Source organism: Solenopsis invicta, chromosome 3, assembly GCF_016802725.1.
Source record: "Solenopsis invicta isolate M01_SB chromosome 3, UNIL_Sinv_3.0, whole genome shotgun sequence".
NCBI lineage: Eukaryota > Metazoa > Arthropoda > Insecta > Hymenoptera > Formicidae > Solenopsis > Solenopsis invicta.
The window spans coordinates 26,794,097-26,813,474 of NC_052666.1; the positions used below are offsets into that span (position 1 = coordinate 26,794,097).

At 40.4% G+C, this 19,378-nt stretch overlaps 1 protein-coding gene across 3 annotated transcripts in view; it reads right to left on the reverse strand.

The window, feature by feature from the left end:
- Positions 1-19,378, reverse strand: part of LOC105207885 (alpha-mannosidase 2) — a 154,406-nt gene that overhangs the window by 66,102 nt on the left and 68,926 nt on the right. For all 3 annotated transcript variants that reach the window (XM_011177549.3, XM_039446986.1, XM_026133176.2), the window contains one exon: positions 16,854-17,321. In XM_011177549.3, coding sequence (XP_011175851.1) covers positions 16,854-17,144 — 291 coding nt within the window. In that variant the 5' untranslated portion in view covers positions 17,145-17,321. The remainder of the gene's footprint in view (positions 1-16,853; positions 17,322-19,378) is intronic.

The following is a 19,378-nucleotide window of genomic DNA, read 5'->3' on the forward strand; positions in this document are numbered from 1 at the left end:
AGGAAGGCGGAGGAGGAGGAGAAGGTTGAAAAGGGAGAGTCGGGGGAGAGAGAGAGAGAGAGAGAGAGAGAGAGAGAGAATATGTTGGGAGCGGCGCTGAGAAGAGAAAATAAGTGGGCGCCTCCGACGCGGCTTTTATTGCAAAATTCATGCGAGAGCGCGCAATCGCGTCTAAAAATCCATAACACGCGCCGCGCGCGCTTAATCCGCGGCGGGAATCCTCCGCGGGCGGCGCGTAACGAAACGGAAAAATTGCAACGCGGGCAGTAGTGACTACCGTAAAACTTTTTTCGAGAGAGATCGCCGATACGCGCGTGCGGCGCTGAATACCGCCAGAAGGGTGGCATTAAAAATTAACATGCAGATTGTGCACGCGCGAATATATCGGTCAAGTCTGTCACGAGCGTTCGCGAGCGATAGTCGTTATCCGGTGCAGAGTTAAGCAAACGAATGCGTTAGTATGGAGAAACGTGTAGATCTAGCAATGCCATTATTTAAATTGATTTGCCAAACGGTTTAACTTCATGAGACAGCAAATATGTTAATCTCCCGATACTTAACCTGATTGCATTATCCTATTCTATGAAATGATACAATGTGTATTTATCAAGTTAGACACGAGGTAAGTAATTCCACTTAATTTTTCAACGCGCTTTATCTACCGAAGAGAGTCATCTGTTAAATCAGCCGATTCGATTGCGTTTACGAAGGAGGGAGATGGGCAATATTTTTCAGACAATATCCGAGATAATATCGGTGAACGTGATTTTCGAGAATTCGACCGCTCGAATTAGGGATAAATATTTTAGCGGGCGAACCGATTTACTTCTACAAATTATTTAGCAGTATCGCGCGAATCAAGCCGGCAGCTCGTCTACGGGGAATAATCGGCGAGCAGCCGTACGTAGATAATTCCATAGGAGGATTAACGTGGTGTACGGGCGATGCACCGGTGCGCGTGGTGCACGCGCGCATTCCGCCCCCTTAGATTTCAATTCCGACGGCGATTAATGCGGCTCCTATAATAATCGGATTGTCGCGAGTGACGCCGATAATCAAGGGTGAGAGCACTTTTCCCGTTCTACGGAAATCACAGCGTACGGCCGTTTTCTGCTTTCTCGCAAGTTGCACGAAAAAATAATTTCATCATTTTTATACGATTAATTATAATATTTCGCAGTGATAAATGGATGTCTTTTATATTTTGTACTGGAAATAATAATATTAAAAGAATTAACGAATATCGAAACGTACAAAACGTGTACAACGTTTCGTAACGATCGTTTCGCGATATGTTTTTAAATATTGAAGCCAGTCTTGTGTAAAATATATGCTAATTTATTCAAATTGTTATTTGTTACGCAGTGTTTCATCTCACCCGTCTCTCTTCGGGCGTTCGATGAAGCGTCATCTGCTTTCGTAATAATTTAACGAATACGAGTACCGCGTGCGCGAGTACCGCGTGCGTTACGGAAGCGTCGATCGAAATCAGTTATGTAAGTTATCATGCAGACAGCGGAATCGTTGAACAACAAAGGGATAAACTCGAAATAAAAAATCAATTAATTATTTCTTCATTCACTTGGTAGCAATATTAAATCACGTAGAAAATAATTCTTCTGCTAAGGCTGGCAATTGGAGTAGCATTTTTCTATGTACAATTCAATATCGTTCGTTTATTTTTAACTTCTTGCGTACTGCTGGCGTGTAATATTCTGATATATGTATAACTTTCTCTCTCTCTCTCTCTCTCTCGCTCTCTCTCTCGCGCTCTCTCTTCCGAGGCCTTTATTCCGCGCACGATGTACAAAATAAATTGTGAAATATGATAATAACTCTTGATAAAAGGCGAAATACACGCCAAACAATTTTTATCGCGTATTCAAAGCTAAATATTCGTTCGGAATGTTTCGCACTAACAATAAGCGAAATTAATTTATCGTCTAGCTTATATTTTTATATTGACTTCGATCGACACTTGGTACGGTTTCACGCGAATGCCGATCAAAAGGAATCGTCTCTCACTCCCCGCAACCTCGTCAATTCCCGTCACAATGCGCTGTTGCGAACTTTTGACTGCGGTCATGAAAAGGGGAGGCGAAGCCAAGCGAACGAAGGAAGGTTGAAGAAACTCGCGAACGTCAGCGAACGAGATGTCGACGTACAGATGAAGCGGGGAACAAAAAAAAGGGGGAAAAAAATGAAAAAAAGAAAGAAAGGTTCGTAGAAGTGGTTCTCGACGAATCAAAGGTCCCCTCGTGCTTTTCAACCCCACTAGTATGCACTTGTCACGGTCTCGCACGCACAACGTTCAACGATATTCAAAGATAAGTGTATCTGCGTCTCTCTCTCTCTCTCTCTCGACGCGCTATCTGCAGGTAAAATTTTTTAATTGTTCGAATCGATGTAAAACTCGCACAGAGTAAAGTAAGCGATAGATATGTTGACTCAACGTCCCTAAGTTCTCCTTCGCGTGGTATCGATCTCGTTTCTGCCGCATTGCATTCCTATTCAAAGGAAGATAGCCGATGACGTCATCCTGTCTACGATCTACAAACTCTGGTATGTCGAGTACACAGGCTGAACTAGATTGCACGAGCTGCGCGCGGTCCGATCATTACGAAAATATTGTAGACGCAAACATTTCGTTAATAAAATACATTACTCGATATCGGCGCGGTACGCCATTAATTTTGAAACTATAATAATTATATCGCGTCGCGGTCCAAAAGCGGCTTGCAAAATTCGCGCGCCTATCGACGAGACACCGTTATTGACGCAGAGTATATGTTTTTCTCTTTGCCCGAGATCTAAAATTTACCTATCATTTTCCGCCTCCTCGACTTGCCAAGGGGAGATTATATCGAAGTCAAGCCAGCCCCAAGCCGGGCTATCAAGTTTTCCGCCGAGAGGAAAGATAAATAAGACAGATCCTTCTTATTCTTTCTCTTGATTGCGGCATAAGCAAACTTCTTTAAACTTTCGACTCTGAGAAAAAGCGTGGTAAAGGCGAAGAAGCGAGAGAGGCTGAATTTGCACGGAGAATGTCGTCAAAAGTTCACAGAGAGAGAGAGTCGAAAAGAGAAAGAGAGCGGATTGAAACGGCATTGCATTTCCATTTTAAAATTTTCTAAATTTATACGCATAGAGAAGTCGATCATACGATATTTTACAGAATTAAAAAAAGTTGAAAAGTCTCGAAAAATAAAATATCTAAAATAATAGAGCGTGTAAGTCTGAAACTGCTAAACGTTTCTGAGAATTAATGAGCTGTTATATTAATTACTTTTTTCATTCGCTTTTTCTTACTATTGATATATCTATGCTCTTTTATTCATCGTATTTAATTAATTTTAACGAATTAGTAGATTAAAAAAGTATACTCGCTCGTTTGTTATCTTTTCCGGTTCTGCTTAAATGAAGTTAATTTCATACAGTGTTTTATAATTTAAAAAATTAATTTGATTAATTTATTATTAGATTGCTTCAACCCATTAGTCTCGACTTTTTCTTCGATTGTTTTAGTGATGCTTCCAAATATAAGTGAAAAAAAAATATTTAGTAGACATGGAGAAAAAAAGATTGAAAAGATACTGTTCTATAAAGAGAATGGTGGGAAGGAATAAATTGAAAGTAATATTGCATCGCACTGCACGAGAATAAAAAGGTGTACGTATCTGCTGCTTGAGAAATTTCATTTTTTTCGCGTGGTAAAACCCGCTGCGATCCATCTTCATTTCTTACAGCTATTTCAGAACTGCTTTGCGAAAGACCGTTACTTTAATCGCCTCGACCAGACAGGAAAGTATATACCTTCCCCAACTAAAATATTGAAGTCATCCAAGGTCAGGATGGTTGCCAAGTCCGAAGCGAACACGTGCAAAGTTCACGAAAGGTCGGCTACTTGAAGGTAATCGAAGTTCGTCTGTACCACGAGACATGTGGCCAAAGCGACAAAGCTCGCCTTTCGAGAAAGCTCTCCGCTGCCGCCGCACCGTAGTCGTCGCCATCGAAGTTATCGATAAATTCGGTGCATCGCGCGTCAAAATCGAGAGAGCCATTCGCACCTAGTTCGAAGGTAAAACTGAGCTGGGAGTAAACTCGAAAAGCAGGACCCCGAGTTAGCCGGGAACCGCTCGAGAAACAAGTTAAGTAGTAATGCTCGGCGACTGATCGAACGGCTCGCCTCGAGCGTCATTGGCGACAGCACTTTGGCAAAGTACTCGATGCAAGGACCGGGCAACTCCGTTCGCGATAGGAGGACGGTCGAATGAGGTCGTGTCTTTCATTATTCTCGAGTTGTTGTCAAGTAAGATATACGCCAAAGCGAACCTTGTACGAATTAATCTTTGGGCACAAACTAAATAAGTAGTATAAATTTGAATTATAAGCGATCGCGCGGAATAATGTTATCATTGAGATATAAGTAAAAATTTATCGATAAATATGCGTAGTTGTAGTTTAAAATTGTAAAAAAATCGTACGATATCCTACGTAATAGTATTTAACATGATCTATAATATTATTATATTTAACGTATAATATTACAAGAAGCAATATTAGTGTTTTCCTAAACTGTTAAAATATTATTTTCGACAAGAAATATATATATTATTAATATGGATATTAATATTAATAAAGCTAGTACATGAGACTTTTAAATAAAATAAATTATAAAATAATAATTATTTCCAACACGCTTCCGCGCTTTAACACGTCTTCTTTATGCGCAACAACGTGCGTTTTAATGCGCGTTTCTTATTGTTATTACACTCGAAAGTTCGCGGTACAATGCGAAGTCGGAGAACAATGCCGGGTGGAGGCAAGCAGGATCAAAAGAACGGCGCTGCGTTTGCCTCATTGTCGCGGTGTCACGCGACTATTCTTGAATGGAGGAAGTTGCCGCCGCGGCTCTGATGGAGTTTCTTGCCTGCAATAGATTTTGTGGAAGGCCCCACGTATATCTTGGCTTGACTACTGAAATGAATTTCTATTCGATCCGAAAGCGAAGATTACGCTCAAACATCGACGTAATTCGCTATTCAAAGCTCCCCTTTTCGTGGAGTTGTATCCTTGCAATTATCCCGGCGCATTTTATCTGCAAACATTTTCCTCGCCGAGTCTCGAATTAACTGATAAAATTGCGGTCAAGATTAGACCAACATTAAATATCATTTAAAAAAATACTAGACTCCAAGATGTCAAGTTAAATTGCATATTAAAATCTCATTTCCCAATTATTCCTAATTTTCCAAGTTCCAAAAATATTAATAATTTTTCTCTTGTTTTCTCAGTAATGTACAATATTTAATTTTTATATGTCCCACCGTCTAGATTAAAATTAAAAGTTGAGAAATATCTCCGAACCATTTCTTTCGAACGTTTAAATTTTCTGGTTACTGTAGAACAAATAAAAAGTAAAAATTTCAGAAATGAAATTCGTATCTCTTTCTATATTATTCCAAGTAAATGACAAGTAAATTATTCAATTTCAATTATTTTTATTGTTTTTAAGCATTCTAATATTTATAATCATTTTTCTTTCATATTCGGTAATAAAGGACATTATTTAAGAATTCCAATGTTGCTCCGAGAGCTCCTTTCCATTAATGAAATTTTCTGAACTTTCTACAAGGTAAATTCGAGCGAGCGGGAAAATTTGGACTCCTCTCTTAACCCTCTAAAAGTAAGATTGGAGTCGTATACGACCCACCGTTTGTCTTTTATAGCTTTACAAGGGATGGAGAATGAAATTTACTTCTTTTACTTATTTTGTACATTGATTTGATAAAAAATAAACAAAACAGGGGATATAAAGTTGGATCCGACAGCACTTTCATACAAATACTTTCATATAAAAATTCAACCTTGCCTAGAGAGGGTTAACATTAGCCCAAGTAAACTTTGCAAGTAAATAACACAAGTCCTTTTCTTTTATTCAACGACACAACGAACGAATGGACAAATGGACGAATGGACGAAGGGCACACTTCCGTAACTAACATTGACGCCCAGCGAGATTTCTCATTAGCGAGGCTAATTGATATTTGCCGGCGTGCCTGACCAGAGGCATGCGGCCTGCGTTTACCTGTCGCCAACGCCGCTCGTCCACGGTTACCCGCGTATTGTAATCCTCTCTGATGGAGAGCCTCCTGCAGAAGCATTCCTGCGGGGGTTCAATTAGAGGGTTCGGCTTGTTACACGTGGGCGCAGCGGAGGCGAAAACCAAACCCAAGGCGCCGGCGGTCCCGTTGTGAATTAGTACATCGCCCGGTGTAATTACACGACATTGCCGGCTGGTCGTCGACCGGCGAAACTGAGAATAACTTGAGAACAGGGGCGTCGGAAGCCCCGCACCGCAAATAAAACATTTTCCTGTAATGACTTTCAGGATTGCGAAGATAGAAATAAAAGATAGAATACAAAAGTTTCCCTGTCCGAACTTTCCTCCCTTTTTTTGTTATTTTTAGCAAACTTCTTTCTTCTGATCCGCGCGAACTGAAGTTTGAAGTATAATAACGACGACTCGAGAGAAGAGAGAGAAAAAATTATCTTAATACTGTGCTATTTTTATTTTTTCATTATAAAAGTTAAACTAAATGTTGTTTCCTGTCCGATACTGAGATGTCGATAAGTATTGTTGAATAAAACAATTTAATTCCTGTAACGGATTTCAATTAATCGCGGAGACAAATCAGAAAAATTTCTCTCAGAAAATTATTTATTTAAATTGCATTCCAGACTTCCACAGATTTTTTTTTTACGTTTTCTCGATTTTCATAAAATTTCCTCACAGATTTCGGATTGAAACGGAAAAAGTAAAATGATTCTTTTATGCCCGCTTTGACATTTCTGATAAGCCTTGCAAAAGAAATGCGGATAGTTACCGAAACTCCGGATGATCATTGATCCGGTAGTCAAAGTTGTCGTATTCGATTAATGGCGACGACGTAGGCGGCGGCAGAGCAATCTCGAAAGTTCGACGCGCGCCGGGCTTTCGAGCTTAATCTACGGCCGAGTCAAATATTGGACTTTCGCGTGCGCCGGGAACAGGCAAAGTTTATTGAATTTCGTATTGTTTACACCGCGAGTCCGCGGGCGTCGTTTAATTGACGTTTGTCACGTCGCAGAAAATTGCCGCTCGCATGAGCTGCACCCGTTGTACCGATCGCACGGGCGGCCGCACCGCACGTTTTGGGATTCGCGACAGCAAAAAAAATTAATTTATCGCGAATTTGTTAGAGCGGATAGAGCAAACGTATCGACTTGGTGGCGCTTTTTAACGGCAAAAATGCGAAAACTATCAAAATATTGGGATTTGCAGTACTCTGTTTCCCCCGTTATTGCAGGGCAATCTTCTCCGAAAAAATGCCGAGACGATTGCATCCCCGGACAACACAATTCTTAATCATGTCTCATTAATAAATACAACAAATCAGTTAACCGTACATAAATCAATTGTTTGGAGAACAAAACATATAACTGTGTTATGAAGAAAAATTCTATGTAATTGCAAAAATTCGCATTTGATTGACATTAGATTTAGAATACATATCCGGAAGACAAGTCACATAAATTTGATCATTCTAGCTCGTTATCGAATAAGAATCGTAAACGAGGCAAAATACGAGCAGTAAAACAAATGTTGATTGATTACTCAATAAATATAAAAATTTATTAAATCAAAACATAAAGTGAATCTACCTAGGCGAAAGTTGTTTCGCGTTTACTTAGCCTTCTTCAGTCGCAATTCAACAACAAATCTCTCTAACAATTATAAAAAGTGTATGAAGCTTCAACAATGTTGTCACAAACTAGTAAACTATATCCTAATTTTTTACCTAATTTTTAATCATCTCTGTAATAAAACCCAAATGACACGTAACTCAACAAATTCCACAATCGCAATAAAATGTCGCAAGTCTTCATTAGATCTCATAAAAGCTTAAATCTCATAAAGTTTCTGTAGCAAGTTAATTGTAATTGATAATAATTTTTAATGCCGTTCTACATTTATCAACGGTCCGAGAGATTGTCAAATAGAATGGTAAAATAAATATTAAATATCACTTGTGTACGGACGGGTTTTCCTGGCGATAAAACCTAGCTTTCAACCGCGTTACTTTCGACGAATGAACAATCCAAACGTACACTTAATGGACTCGTCACCATTACAATATCGATCGTCGACGGTGTATCGGGACAATCGGCGAGGATTAGGGAGGTACATCCCGCGAAACGTGGGAGAAACGCGCTGTCGCAGGGAGCGTCGACGCTCGTCTCGAAAGTGGCTTCGTCACCGGAACCGGAGGACGAGAGACGGAGACGAGGGGAGAGAAGAGAATAAATGCGACGCGCTACACAGAGGAGGGCAATCCCGGAAATGCCTTTGCAAATCAGAGCAGCTCGCCCGATGCGCGCATCAGTTCAAAAGAACCGTCCGTCTTTCCCTCCCCCATCCACCCAGCCCACCGCTTCTTTCCACCCTCCCTTTTTTCTCATCTTCCTCTTCTGCGTTTGTTTGGTCCTCCACCGCGAGGGACCCGCACCCCAGGTTTCCTCCTTTTTCCACCAACGAGGCCGTACAATCCCATCGGCGTCGAGTCGCGTTTAACGGGAAAGGGAACGATGGGGAGGACAAGAGGAAGAGAAAGGGGGGAAACGCGGTAACGCGGGAAAATCCTTTGAAAAACGTCTTCGGTCGCCTTGTACGACACGATACTACTTGCAAAGTAGGGCGTGCGTAAGATATACATAAAAAAGAGAGATAGATACAGAGACAGAGGGGTAGGGGAGGGGGAGAACGCGCCGTAGTCGACGCACAGTCGAGAGGTTTTGAAAGTGCTCGTTATGAAAATGCATACCGTTGGAGATAAAAGCAGCGGAGCGTGTGGGAGAGATTGATTTTCAAATTTCATTTAATTATGGATCTCGCGTGCTTTTTTTTCTCTCCTCGCGATGAATATGTATAGCTCACTGTCTCTCGCGAGCGGATAAGCTCGTTCGGAAGAAAAGGTGGCCTTTTGTGAAGAATCCATCGTAATCTCGCGAAATCTCCTATTTGAACGCACATACCGCTATACAAAAGAGGATTTAAGGGTCCTTAAGAATAGCTAGAGCTAGCAAGAAGAGAGAAAAACGAATTTGTTCGAATGATATAAAACCGTATAAGGCAAAAAGCCATTTAAAACAGACTGCTAATAGCAATCTACATCATTGGCAAAATATCGAATAAATAAAACGATGATGTTTGAAAATAATATACATATATGTGGTGGGTGTGTGTGCGTGTAAAATCTTTGATCTTTCAAAAATGTCAGAAATAATAAAATAATAAATTTATGCATTACAAATTATGGTAATGAGATTTCGATGCGTCAATCGATGCGCAAAAATTAAAATTAAAACTAAATTGTTTTTAATTAACAAATTATACAATCGATTGGTTAAACACTTAGGCACCAATTTGTCAATTGAAGAAGTTTATCTTGAAATCAATTACCGCGCCGAACATTCATTGCCATCGCTTATTCTACATTTTTTATTATTTTATATTTTATATGATTATATTTTATATTTATATTATTTGTTATTTTGAATTAATTCGATAATTTGATATTTGTGCTCAGAAAACTGTCTGCTTAAGAGGAAGGCTTTAGTTGAATGTGTCAAAAAAGATGAATAGCAGTCAATTGCGTTAAATGGCGAACGCTTATTTTGTTTACAGCTGTAATCAATAAAACACGTTAAAGTGCCTTATCGTCCGCGACCACGGTAGACAGACGACCGCCATCCATTCGTCAACGAGGCGTCGTTGCCGTCGACTGGTTACGGTACAGAAAATCCAGTAACGAAGTCGTTTCTTCGTGGATTACGCGGATACGCTTCGGTGCCTTTTGTGTAGCAAAAGGAAAAGGGAGCGAGAGAGAGAGAGAAAGGGAGAGTTAGAGAACCGCGAGAGAAGATGGAACGGCAAGCAAAAGAGAACTCCGTCGCCATGGCCATGGGTTTACTTATTCCTTACAGTCGATGAATCTCCCTCTCTTTCACGTCTCGGTTCGCGAATTACGTTTTCATCGGGTTCAAGTGGCTGTTTATCGATTGCCGACAGACGAAAAAGCGTCGTCGCGGTCTCACTTGTATGATCGGCGCCGCTGAAAATAATATTCTTTGAGAATTATTCCGTAACGCCGAGCACCGACAACGCAAACGAGGATGATATTAAATTAAATGGAGGGAGCCCACCGCAACAAAGCGAATAGACATTGTTTGAGGCCGGATTATAAGCGGCGACGCGCGCCATTAAATTATTAATGAGGATTTTCGCGTAAGGCAGAATACGTGTGTTTCGTAAAGCGGGACTCAGTCCGTAAATCCCGTGAAAATTACAACAGTACACGCGCCCCGAAAGATCCATGCGTGTTGCCTGGTCTATCTTAGCCACTTTACGCAGCAAAAAGAGTTTTCGCGTTGTTAGTGGAGCACGTACGATCCTTTTGAGCACGTACGCTTGCACAGTCACGAAAATCGCGTTGTAATTATATAAAAAAAAATATAAAAAAAAAATAGCGAGCAAAAATTTCGAGAATAGTCAAATTGGATAAACCGACTGTGTTTAAATATGAATTTTGTAAATACGGGAAACGCGGGGGTAAGTAATTGTCAGAACATCGGCGAGAGACGGAAAGAGAGGAGATGAAATCGCGGAGCATACAAAATTACTAATTTACGCGATGTAGAGTACGCTTATATATGGCATAAAATAATTTTTAGGGCAACGCCCGAGCTTAACTCAGAAAAGCTCCTGGACGCACTCGTTTGTAAACGGCATACGTATAAATATATAATTAGTTTTCAAAGTACAGATTTCAGTGCTATAATCTCGTCAAAGAAAAACGCAGAGCTACTCGGGGTAATAAGGATAGATAGAAAATCATGACCCAATTTCGCAGTCGTCTCGACTTTTTAAGACGCCCGCTGCTCGACGCGACTCTCGACTCCTGAAGTCTGCTCTCGTAGCCCGCAAAGAAGAAAAGTATCACGTTTGAATTATGTCTTAAAATGTCAAGAGCACAAGACGCGATCTGTCGAGAGAGCTCGCAACGGGACGAACTAGGATTTTCGAGATTCGATAAAAAATGTATTGCTACCAACATAGAATATAAAATGTATACCGAAAGAGCGTCTCCGATGTACTTGGATAAAGGAACACGTATACGAAGCGTAATTAGCGTGGGAAGTAATCGAATCACGCGGGGATTAGTTCTAATTTTCCATGAGTCTAGCAATCGAGCGGTTAATTGTACTGAATTTTTTTTGTCGTTTCTTAATCGCTTAACGACAAATCTACGCCACGCAAGATTAAAACATATGTATCTTCATTGTCAATTGTATTTGATACAATATTTTCAAAAATCTTGCAAAATTTCTTTTATAAAATGCACAAGTTATAAATCGCGCAAGCATATTCAGCGAGTTTAGACGCTTTAAAAATGCAAAAATGTATCGGAGACGTTTTCCTGAACCGTATAGAGGCAGATCAACATGCCTCGATTGCGAGCTACCTCGCTTTCGTTTTTCCGCAAGTCGATTCAACTCTCGGAAGATGCAAGAGGAAAATGTCACGTCAAAATTATGTCTTAAAAACGTCAGATGCACAGAGTGCCCCCACCCCATTCGAGAAGCTACAGACAACGATTCACGCGAAAGTGGCAGGGGATAGGGACGGATATGAATTTCTAGAAAGGTTTGCTTAAGCAAATTGCGAAATGCAGCTTGCTAACAGATGGGAAGAGAGGGAGGAGAGAGAGAAAGAGAGGAGTATTTCGTCGAAGGAGAAAACGGGACGGCGAGCCCCGTTCCTGAATTGCGCGCCTTCGTTTCACAGATACTCGGACCATCGTCCCTTGCCGATGCTTTCGCAGCCGAGAGGAAAAGCTCCGGACGAGAGCAAAACGAATTTTGGCGGAAATGTCGGCCGCGTGAAATATTACCGTCCGGTAGGACGTGCTGTTTGTTCAGAATCGTGATTAGCTTCCCAACCGCCGGATGGATATTTTTTATACTTGGAATATTTTCTTCTCTAAAAAGCAACTCTGTATTATCGTACTAAAAAAAAAATCTAATTAATTTTAGAAGAATAAAACCATTTCAGTTCGAGATTTCATTTAATTAATATTTCGCGGATGATTTATTTCCGCGCGATTCGAAACTTTCGTCATAAATCTAACAGAAAATACGCATTTACTTACCGGTTAAAGTCCTCCTCGCATGATGAAAGTCACTCGCAATCTCCGTTTAAACCGAACGAAACGAGAAATGAATTGTCGACTGAATACGAGATATGTTGCCAATAACGTTATTATTCCCGTAAACGAATGGTCACTTACGCAGAACGATTGTTCCAGCGAGTTACGAGTAAAACACGGTCGTCGATGCAATTTTCTAAATGCACCTAGCAACTTGCTAAAGTGATACGCGCGTTTGATGCTATCCGGGATACGCGATGAATTATAAACGAGATACGCACGCGAGTAACGAGCGTCGAAATAAATACACCGTAATCGGTGTAAATTTCTCTGCACGCGTCGCCGACTATACAGCGCGATACACGGCCGCATGGCAATCATAAATGCAACCCTTTGCTCTTTGAGTGCTCAGCCGTCAATACGATCATCAATATGCAACTCACTCACTGCAAACTGCGCCGCTCGCGCGAGATTACGTTATACACCTGATTATGGCGCCAGCGAACCATTTTCGAGATGGAAACCAATTGATTCGTCGGATACATTTATGATGATCTAATGCCGCTTCCCCATTAACTGATCCGTACGGGCTAAAGATATCGACCGTAACCGAATAGGGGGAACGACAGTCGTTCAGGGCTAAAAATGTAGGTCACATTTATAGCCATTAATATTAGAATTTATAGTGACACACGCGTGTCAGACGTACTCACGATGTCCCCCTTCTCTCTCAAAATAGTTAAGATTATTTGCATGGCGAAATCAACATGCCGCCGTAACTGCGAAGGAAAACTTCATTTTCCTTACGTAATAAACGCGCCCGGATGGATGAACAACTTCGCATCTATCAGAGTTAAGTACATAGCGGAACGTCTCAAAGGAAGTTTTCGCTCGCTCTAAGTAACTGCCTCCCCCTAGATGCGCCGAACAACAGGCATTATCGAAATTCCATACTTAATGGCGACGTCCGTGGTACGGAATTAAGGCGAATTAACGGGCATCCTTGACTGGCAATTAAGCGCAATTGGCCCCCCTCACAATCCCGTACGGCTAATCTCTGTCGCGACGACGGAGACGGTAGATTAGGCAAACGTACGCGTCAGGATTGTATGGAACATGGTTTTCAGCGCGGGCGCGATAACGCCAAATTCGATTTGCAACTCGAATTCGAAACATAGTTAGCCGCCGCTGCTGCCGCCGCTGCTCATTGCGACGTAACTCGATTTGCCTTTCATCGCGTGTAACTGACGTATCGGGGTCGTCGATTCGAGTAGATTATTGCGTGACGTATTAATTTACGTTCGATTAGTCTTTCCGGACTGACAACGCGCGGTTTTTTAAACCCCCGTTGTTGTGCGTCCAGTTATGAAATATTGATATTGTGTTGCGTGCGCTCTTCGTAAAACATTTCAACCGATATTCGACGAGAAATCGGTTGAAAAAGCGCAACGCTGGGCCGAGCTAATGTCATAAATTAAATCTCCTAAAAAAGAAAAAAAAAAAATATGTATTCAGATTCTTTTTAAATGCATTCGGAAATCGAGATTGGGATGCTTCCGCTACGAAGAAACGTAAAAGAGAGTAATATAAGAGAGAAAGAGAGAGAGAGTAGTATCGGGTTAAAAATGGTGACAGCGAATTTCGATTTCGACTTTTTTTTCAGAAGTAACGAATGCCGCGGGAATAAGCTCGAAAAATTTAATGCATTTTGTATGTAGAGAATTAAAAACAAAACGGCACGTCGAGTCGGCAGCGGGAAGTGCGACATGGTCGTAAAACACCTGAGTAAAACAAAGAGCAAAAAAAAATTAAGCGCAACGGTTTATTACCGTTACGTGAAAGTTCAGCCGCGTTATTATCAGAAACGACGATCCGCCGTTTGGTTGTGACAAGTTGCATGTAGAGAGAGAGAAAGAGAGAGAGAGACAGTCCGTACATAAAGCGCGACGAGCTGTGTTCTCGCCGGCGCGGCGCGCAGCGGCGCGTGTAAAGTCCGATAGAAATTTCGGCGTGGAGACCCGTCCATCACGCGAAATCATAAATAATCGATGAACGAGATCGCGGGCGAGCGCACTACAGTCAGAAATACTTCGATTCGGCACTTTTTCCCCGATTCTATTTCCCGACTATTCTGCGGCTATGTAACACGCAAATTTTTACGCGCGCGCGCGCGCGGGAATGCCGTTTGATTAAATTAGCACGGGATGAGAGCCGTATTTTGTCGTCTCCGTGTATTGAGCTGTGTAACAAATATAAACGCCATCACGCCGAATCCGTGTAACTAATACGTGTCCCGAAAAATTTTTTTAGGGGCTATGATTAAATGGAAGCGAAATTCAAAGCAAGAAGATTATAAAAATATGAATGGAAAAATTTAAAAAAAGTAAAATTTAATTTAATTTTTATGTGAAATAATTAATTAGCGCGAGTAGCATAAAATTTATTTTTTTCATTCGGTTGATTAAATGGAAAGATGATAACATTTAATATTATATCATACTTTTAAGATATGAAACTTTAATTTCTCATGTATTCATTTATCGTATTTCAGAATAGTTGTTTCATTCTAACCAAATGAAATAAATCTTTGCAATTTTGCAGTACTTTTACATAAAAGATTCATTTTTACGTAAAATGTTAGAACGTTTCTACGCAGCTTACTTTCGCATTTAAAAAATTTAAATTACATAAAAAAAACCATATTTTTTTCCTCGCAGGCAGATGAGAAGATAAGAATAATCATTCTTGACAAACAGATGTATTATTTAATTAAAGAGACTATTAAAGCTTAATTAAACAATTTATATAATTAAAGAGGTTTCCGGCGACATTCTGTAACGAAGCAAATCTCACTTAAGGACCGAAATCAATGCTCCTTTGCATCTCGATTATAAACCGCTGCAAGTATACAATGTCGGAAATTACTACCGCGAGCAGCTAAGCACCGGAGAATAGCAGACGGTTGCTTTGTAATTAGGCGAACATGAGAAGATTTGAATTGTAGACTCCGCTTCCGCTTATCAGGAGCGTCAGGGACGATATAATGCGATAGAGAACATGGCGTTTATCAAAAGCGATAGCTAATAAAATATCGAATATAATTCACAGGAAACATTCAATGATGCTAACTTGTAATTGAATCTCCGTTCTGGAATCGAATGTAGCGGAAATAACAATTTGAGAACATATAACTTATGAGGAACCTTAGCCTAGATTTTTTTCTTTTTCTGTACAATGAAAATTGATTTGTTTCAAAATTTTTAAGGGTAAAATATACGATATGAAAATGACTTTTTTATTACATCGCGCATAAGTGAAGGAATTCTCTTACAATGGCTAGCCATTAAATCAGTGAAGTTCAGAGACTCTCGCGGGGGGATGAAGAAAGTTTCGCGGCTAATGACGCGGTACTTTTAAAACGACCGGACTTAGCGCGCCCATGAAGTATTGGTATAAAATTTAGCCGCTCGTATATTCCGCGAAAACTTTTGCGAACATAAATACCCCGTGCCAAGGGTACGCCAAAGATAATCTTGGGGATAAAAGAAGCCACCCCGACGCTTGATTCTCGATCCACTTTTGCTCTTAACTTTATAAATCGCAGTTGTACGACTACGAAAAGCTTTTTAAATTCAATTTTTGTTCGATTTCGAAAAGAAAAATTGAAAAGGACTCGTTCGTTTCATTATTAGTGCAGTTGCGATTTCTCAAACGTAATTTTCACTCGCGCTACTTCAAAATGTAATTCCATTTAACAGTATTATTTATAAGAAATTATATTCTTGCTTACACATGAAATCAATAATAATCTTGCTAATATATAATTTAATCTTCTTCAAAGAATTTTTAGTATTTAATATTTAATTTAATATTTAATTTTTAATCTTAAATTTCAGCAAATATATTTTTATTTTATTATAATGATCATCTACAAAGCACAATATCATTGTTTTTATAATAATACTATTAAAAAATTTTGATTCTCTTAATTTAAAAATATTGTTATTTTCTATCCAATATTTTTCCTCTCAATCCATCAAAAATTATTATTGAATAATGACAATATATTTTACTTGATGACAATGTGTAAAATTTCTCCATATAAGCGAATTATGTCTATATTGTAACGTTACGTATTCAATTCAATATTCGACATTTCAAAAACAAAAATATTTGTCAAAACAAAACTGTCCCTTTTTCCGTGAAGAGTTTTAGATGTAAAAAATTTTGCATTTCAATAAAAATAAATTTAATCGGTTTTTTGTTTGTAAGTTAAACAAGAAGTATCCTCTAGGTTTTTTTCTATTTTGAATATTATAATAAAGCAAACGTATAGAAATCACAATCATTTTACTATTCCGCATATTTAGTTGTGTAGTTCGCGATCACCTTTCTAAAAGTAAAATCGCGACATTAAAAAAAAAAAAACGTAGAAATCGAGGCTTAAGTGTACGCGATGCAAAGAAAGCGAATACTTTGGAACAAGTGGTACTTACGTAAAAAAAAAAAAAAGAAACGAAGCAAAGTGAAAATATTGTATCATAGAAATTGCCTCGGACGTGGTCATTTTCCGAGGCAACGGAGAAGCCGGAGTGTACTACCTACCTGAAAGTCGAACTTGCCGAACTCCTGCTGGGCGTCGATGTTGGCGTTTCGCGGCACGATTACGGGACAGGTGGCGAGCGACACCTGAGCATCTGGCGACTCGCTGTAATCCGGAGTGACGGAGGTCAGGCTGCGGTCGTATCTGAGCTCCTCGTTCAGGATGGCGGCGGCGGGATGACCCGACGACGGCGCCTGGACTTGGCTGACATAGTACAGGCACAGCAGGAGCGACAGCACCACGATGCAGAGGACGAAGACGCGGCCGGAGCCGCGACGCAGTATTTTGTACATGATTCGTTCGGCGCGACTCGCGTTGCTCGTAGACTCCAGGGTAGATCACGGTGACTCATCTAGAGCGAATCGTGCGACAGGCAACCGTGCCGAGTCAGCGGCGACGATCGACGATCGATCTTCGGCCTCGGCTCCGTCGTTCGTCGACTTCATGGAACGTCGCGGCGGAAGGAGGGTCTGGAAAAAGAGAAAAACACAATTTTTCTTTAGAAATAATTTGCGAGAAATAAAATTGTTTAGTTGAATGCGCGATTCTAGGCTAATTAATTAATTAATCATTGTTCGAATTCTGAATTTTCTTAATTTTGTGCAAAACATCAACAGTACACGTTGATACATTTTCTATTGATAATTCTGATCGAAAATGTAAATTCATAAGCTTATAACAATAATGCACGTAGAACAAGCTTCGTGCCAAAACATGCAAACTCGATGAATCGAAATCGCATTTTGTGCTACAGATATGCTATGATCATAAATGATAATTAATTGTAATACGTATAGATATATATATATACATATATATCGCGCCATTTACCGTTGACTGATCGAAAATACAGATGTTTTAATCTCGTCGAGATGAGAGTACAAGAGAGATTTGCATCGAATTAATTAATTTCAATTAATTCAGTTGTTCGAAACAGGAATATGGGCGCTGTATAATACCTTGTGTTTAGTAATCATCCAGGTTATTACGCACAGGGAATTAGAAACTGTCATTGACTTACATGACGTTACACCGTATCTGGGCGTTATATGAAAACCGAGATGAACCCAATTTAAAGAATCGTCGTCTAGTCGCCGACGCTATACACGTATAATACACGTACGCGCAAAAAGTAACGACATGGCCGCCCCAGCTATCGTGCATTCTGACGGATACAGAATTATGCAAACACGCTCTATGTGAGGACTGTAATAATCCGCGCACCTGTGGTTTTTCCACGCGAAATATGTATCTTTACTCGCGAATAGCCAAGGTCGCTCGAAACGCGATCGATCAACTCTTTGCTAACAATCTTCTTCTCTACTTTTCTACATCATTTGCGACAAAGAGTCATCTATCTTCACGATATGGTAAAGAGCTCTCCCGCACAGTTTCATATAGAAAAAAAAAAGAAAAAAAAAACACGTGGTACATGCATCGACAGTAATCGTTTAAGGATATCGTCATTGTGAAACTGTCCGCGTTAACGGCAGCTAAAATTGATGCTCAATAAATCAAAACTAATTAGGACAACCGTCATTGACACGAACGGATAATATATACGAACGGTTTTACGTAAAAAAGATAAGTTATAAAAATGCAGAACAAAATTTTTTTTTTGTACCACGGTGGAATCGTCGCTTTCCCGATTATACCACAAATAATGGACCGGCCTATTTCATCGCGAGATACAGTTAATCGATGGCTTTCATAAACATCGATGGATTTCTCGATGAATTGCAAATCGAGATTGCTCCCGCGGATACTGACGAACGTTACCCAAAATCGGGAATCGGAAGAGCAACAGGAGGAAAGAGAAACAGAGAGAGAGAGAGAGAGAACAAGCTACTGCATTCGCGCTGCGATTTAATTCGGTTGCACGATAAGCCTCGTGCAGGCCAGAGACACATCAGTGTGGCTCGTCGGAACCATTCGTTCGTTGGTCGGCTCGCTAAAGCCTCCATCATGATACGTAAGGTCGCTTCTCACGCGATAATCGATCGCGTCTCACGTAACGCGCGCTCCGCGCTCGATGCTGACACGCGGATAGAGGCCGTAGCGAGTGGCGGGGGATAAAGAAAGAGAGATAAATAGATAAAGCGCGGAGGGAGAGAGATAGGGCGAAGAGGGCGAAGAGTTAGCTAAAAGGGAAGCGAGATTAGAGTTTAATTCGGTATTAACTCGACGCGTACGAGACAGACGGTGTGCGCGCACGAGAGGAAGAAGGAGAGGCGCACCAACGACTTCGTTCGAGCGCAACGCGATAGAAACTGCTCGTCCGAAAGTTCATAGAGAGATTAAACCAGCTAGCCACGTCACAACATTATCGAAGCGCGCGTACATGAGTAACGAAACGGTCCGTAGGAAAATGGACAGTCGCGGAAAGCGATGGAAATCCGAGAGCAAATCTACAGTTAATTAAGCCGACGGTTGGAATAACGGAGCAAGTCAGTAAATTGGGAAATAATATGTATTGTAAATCGTTATTTTCAATTTTGTTATATAATTGTAATTAAAGCACGATTGT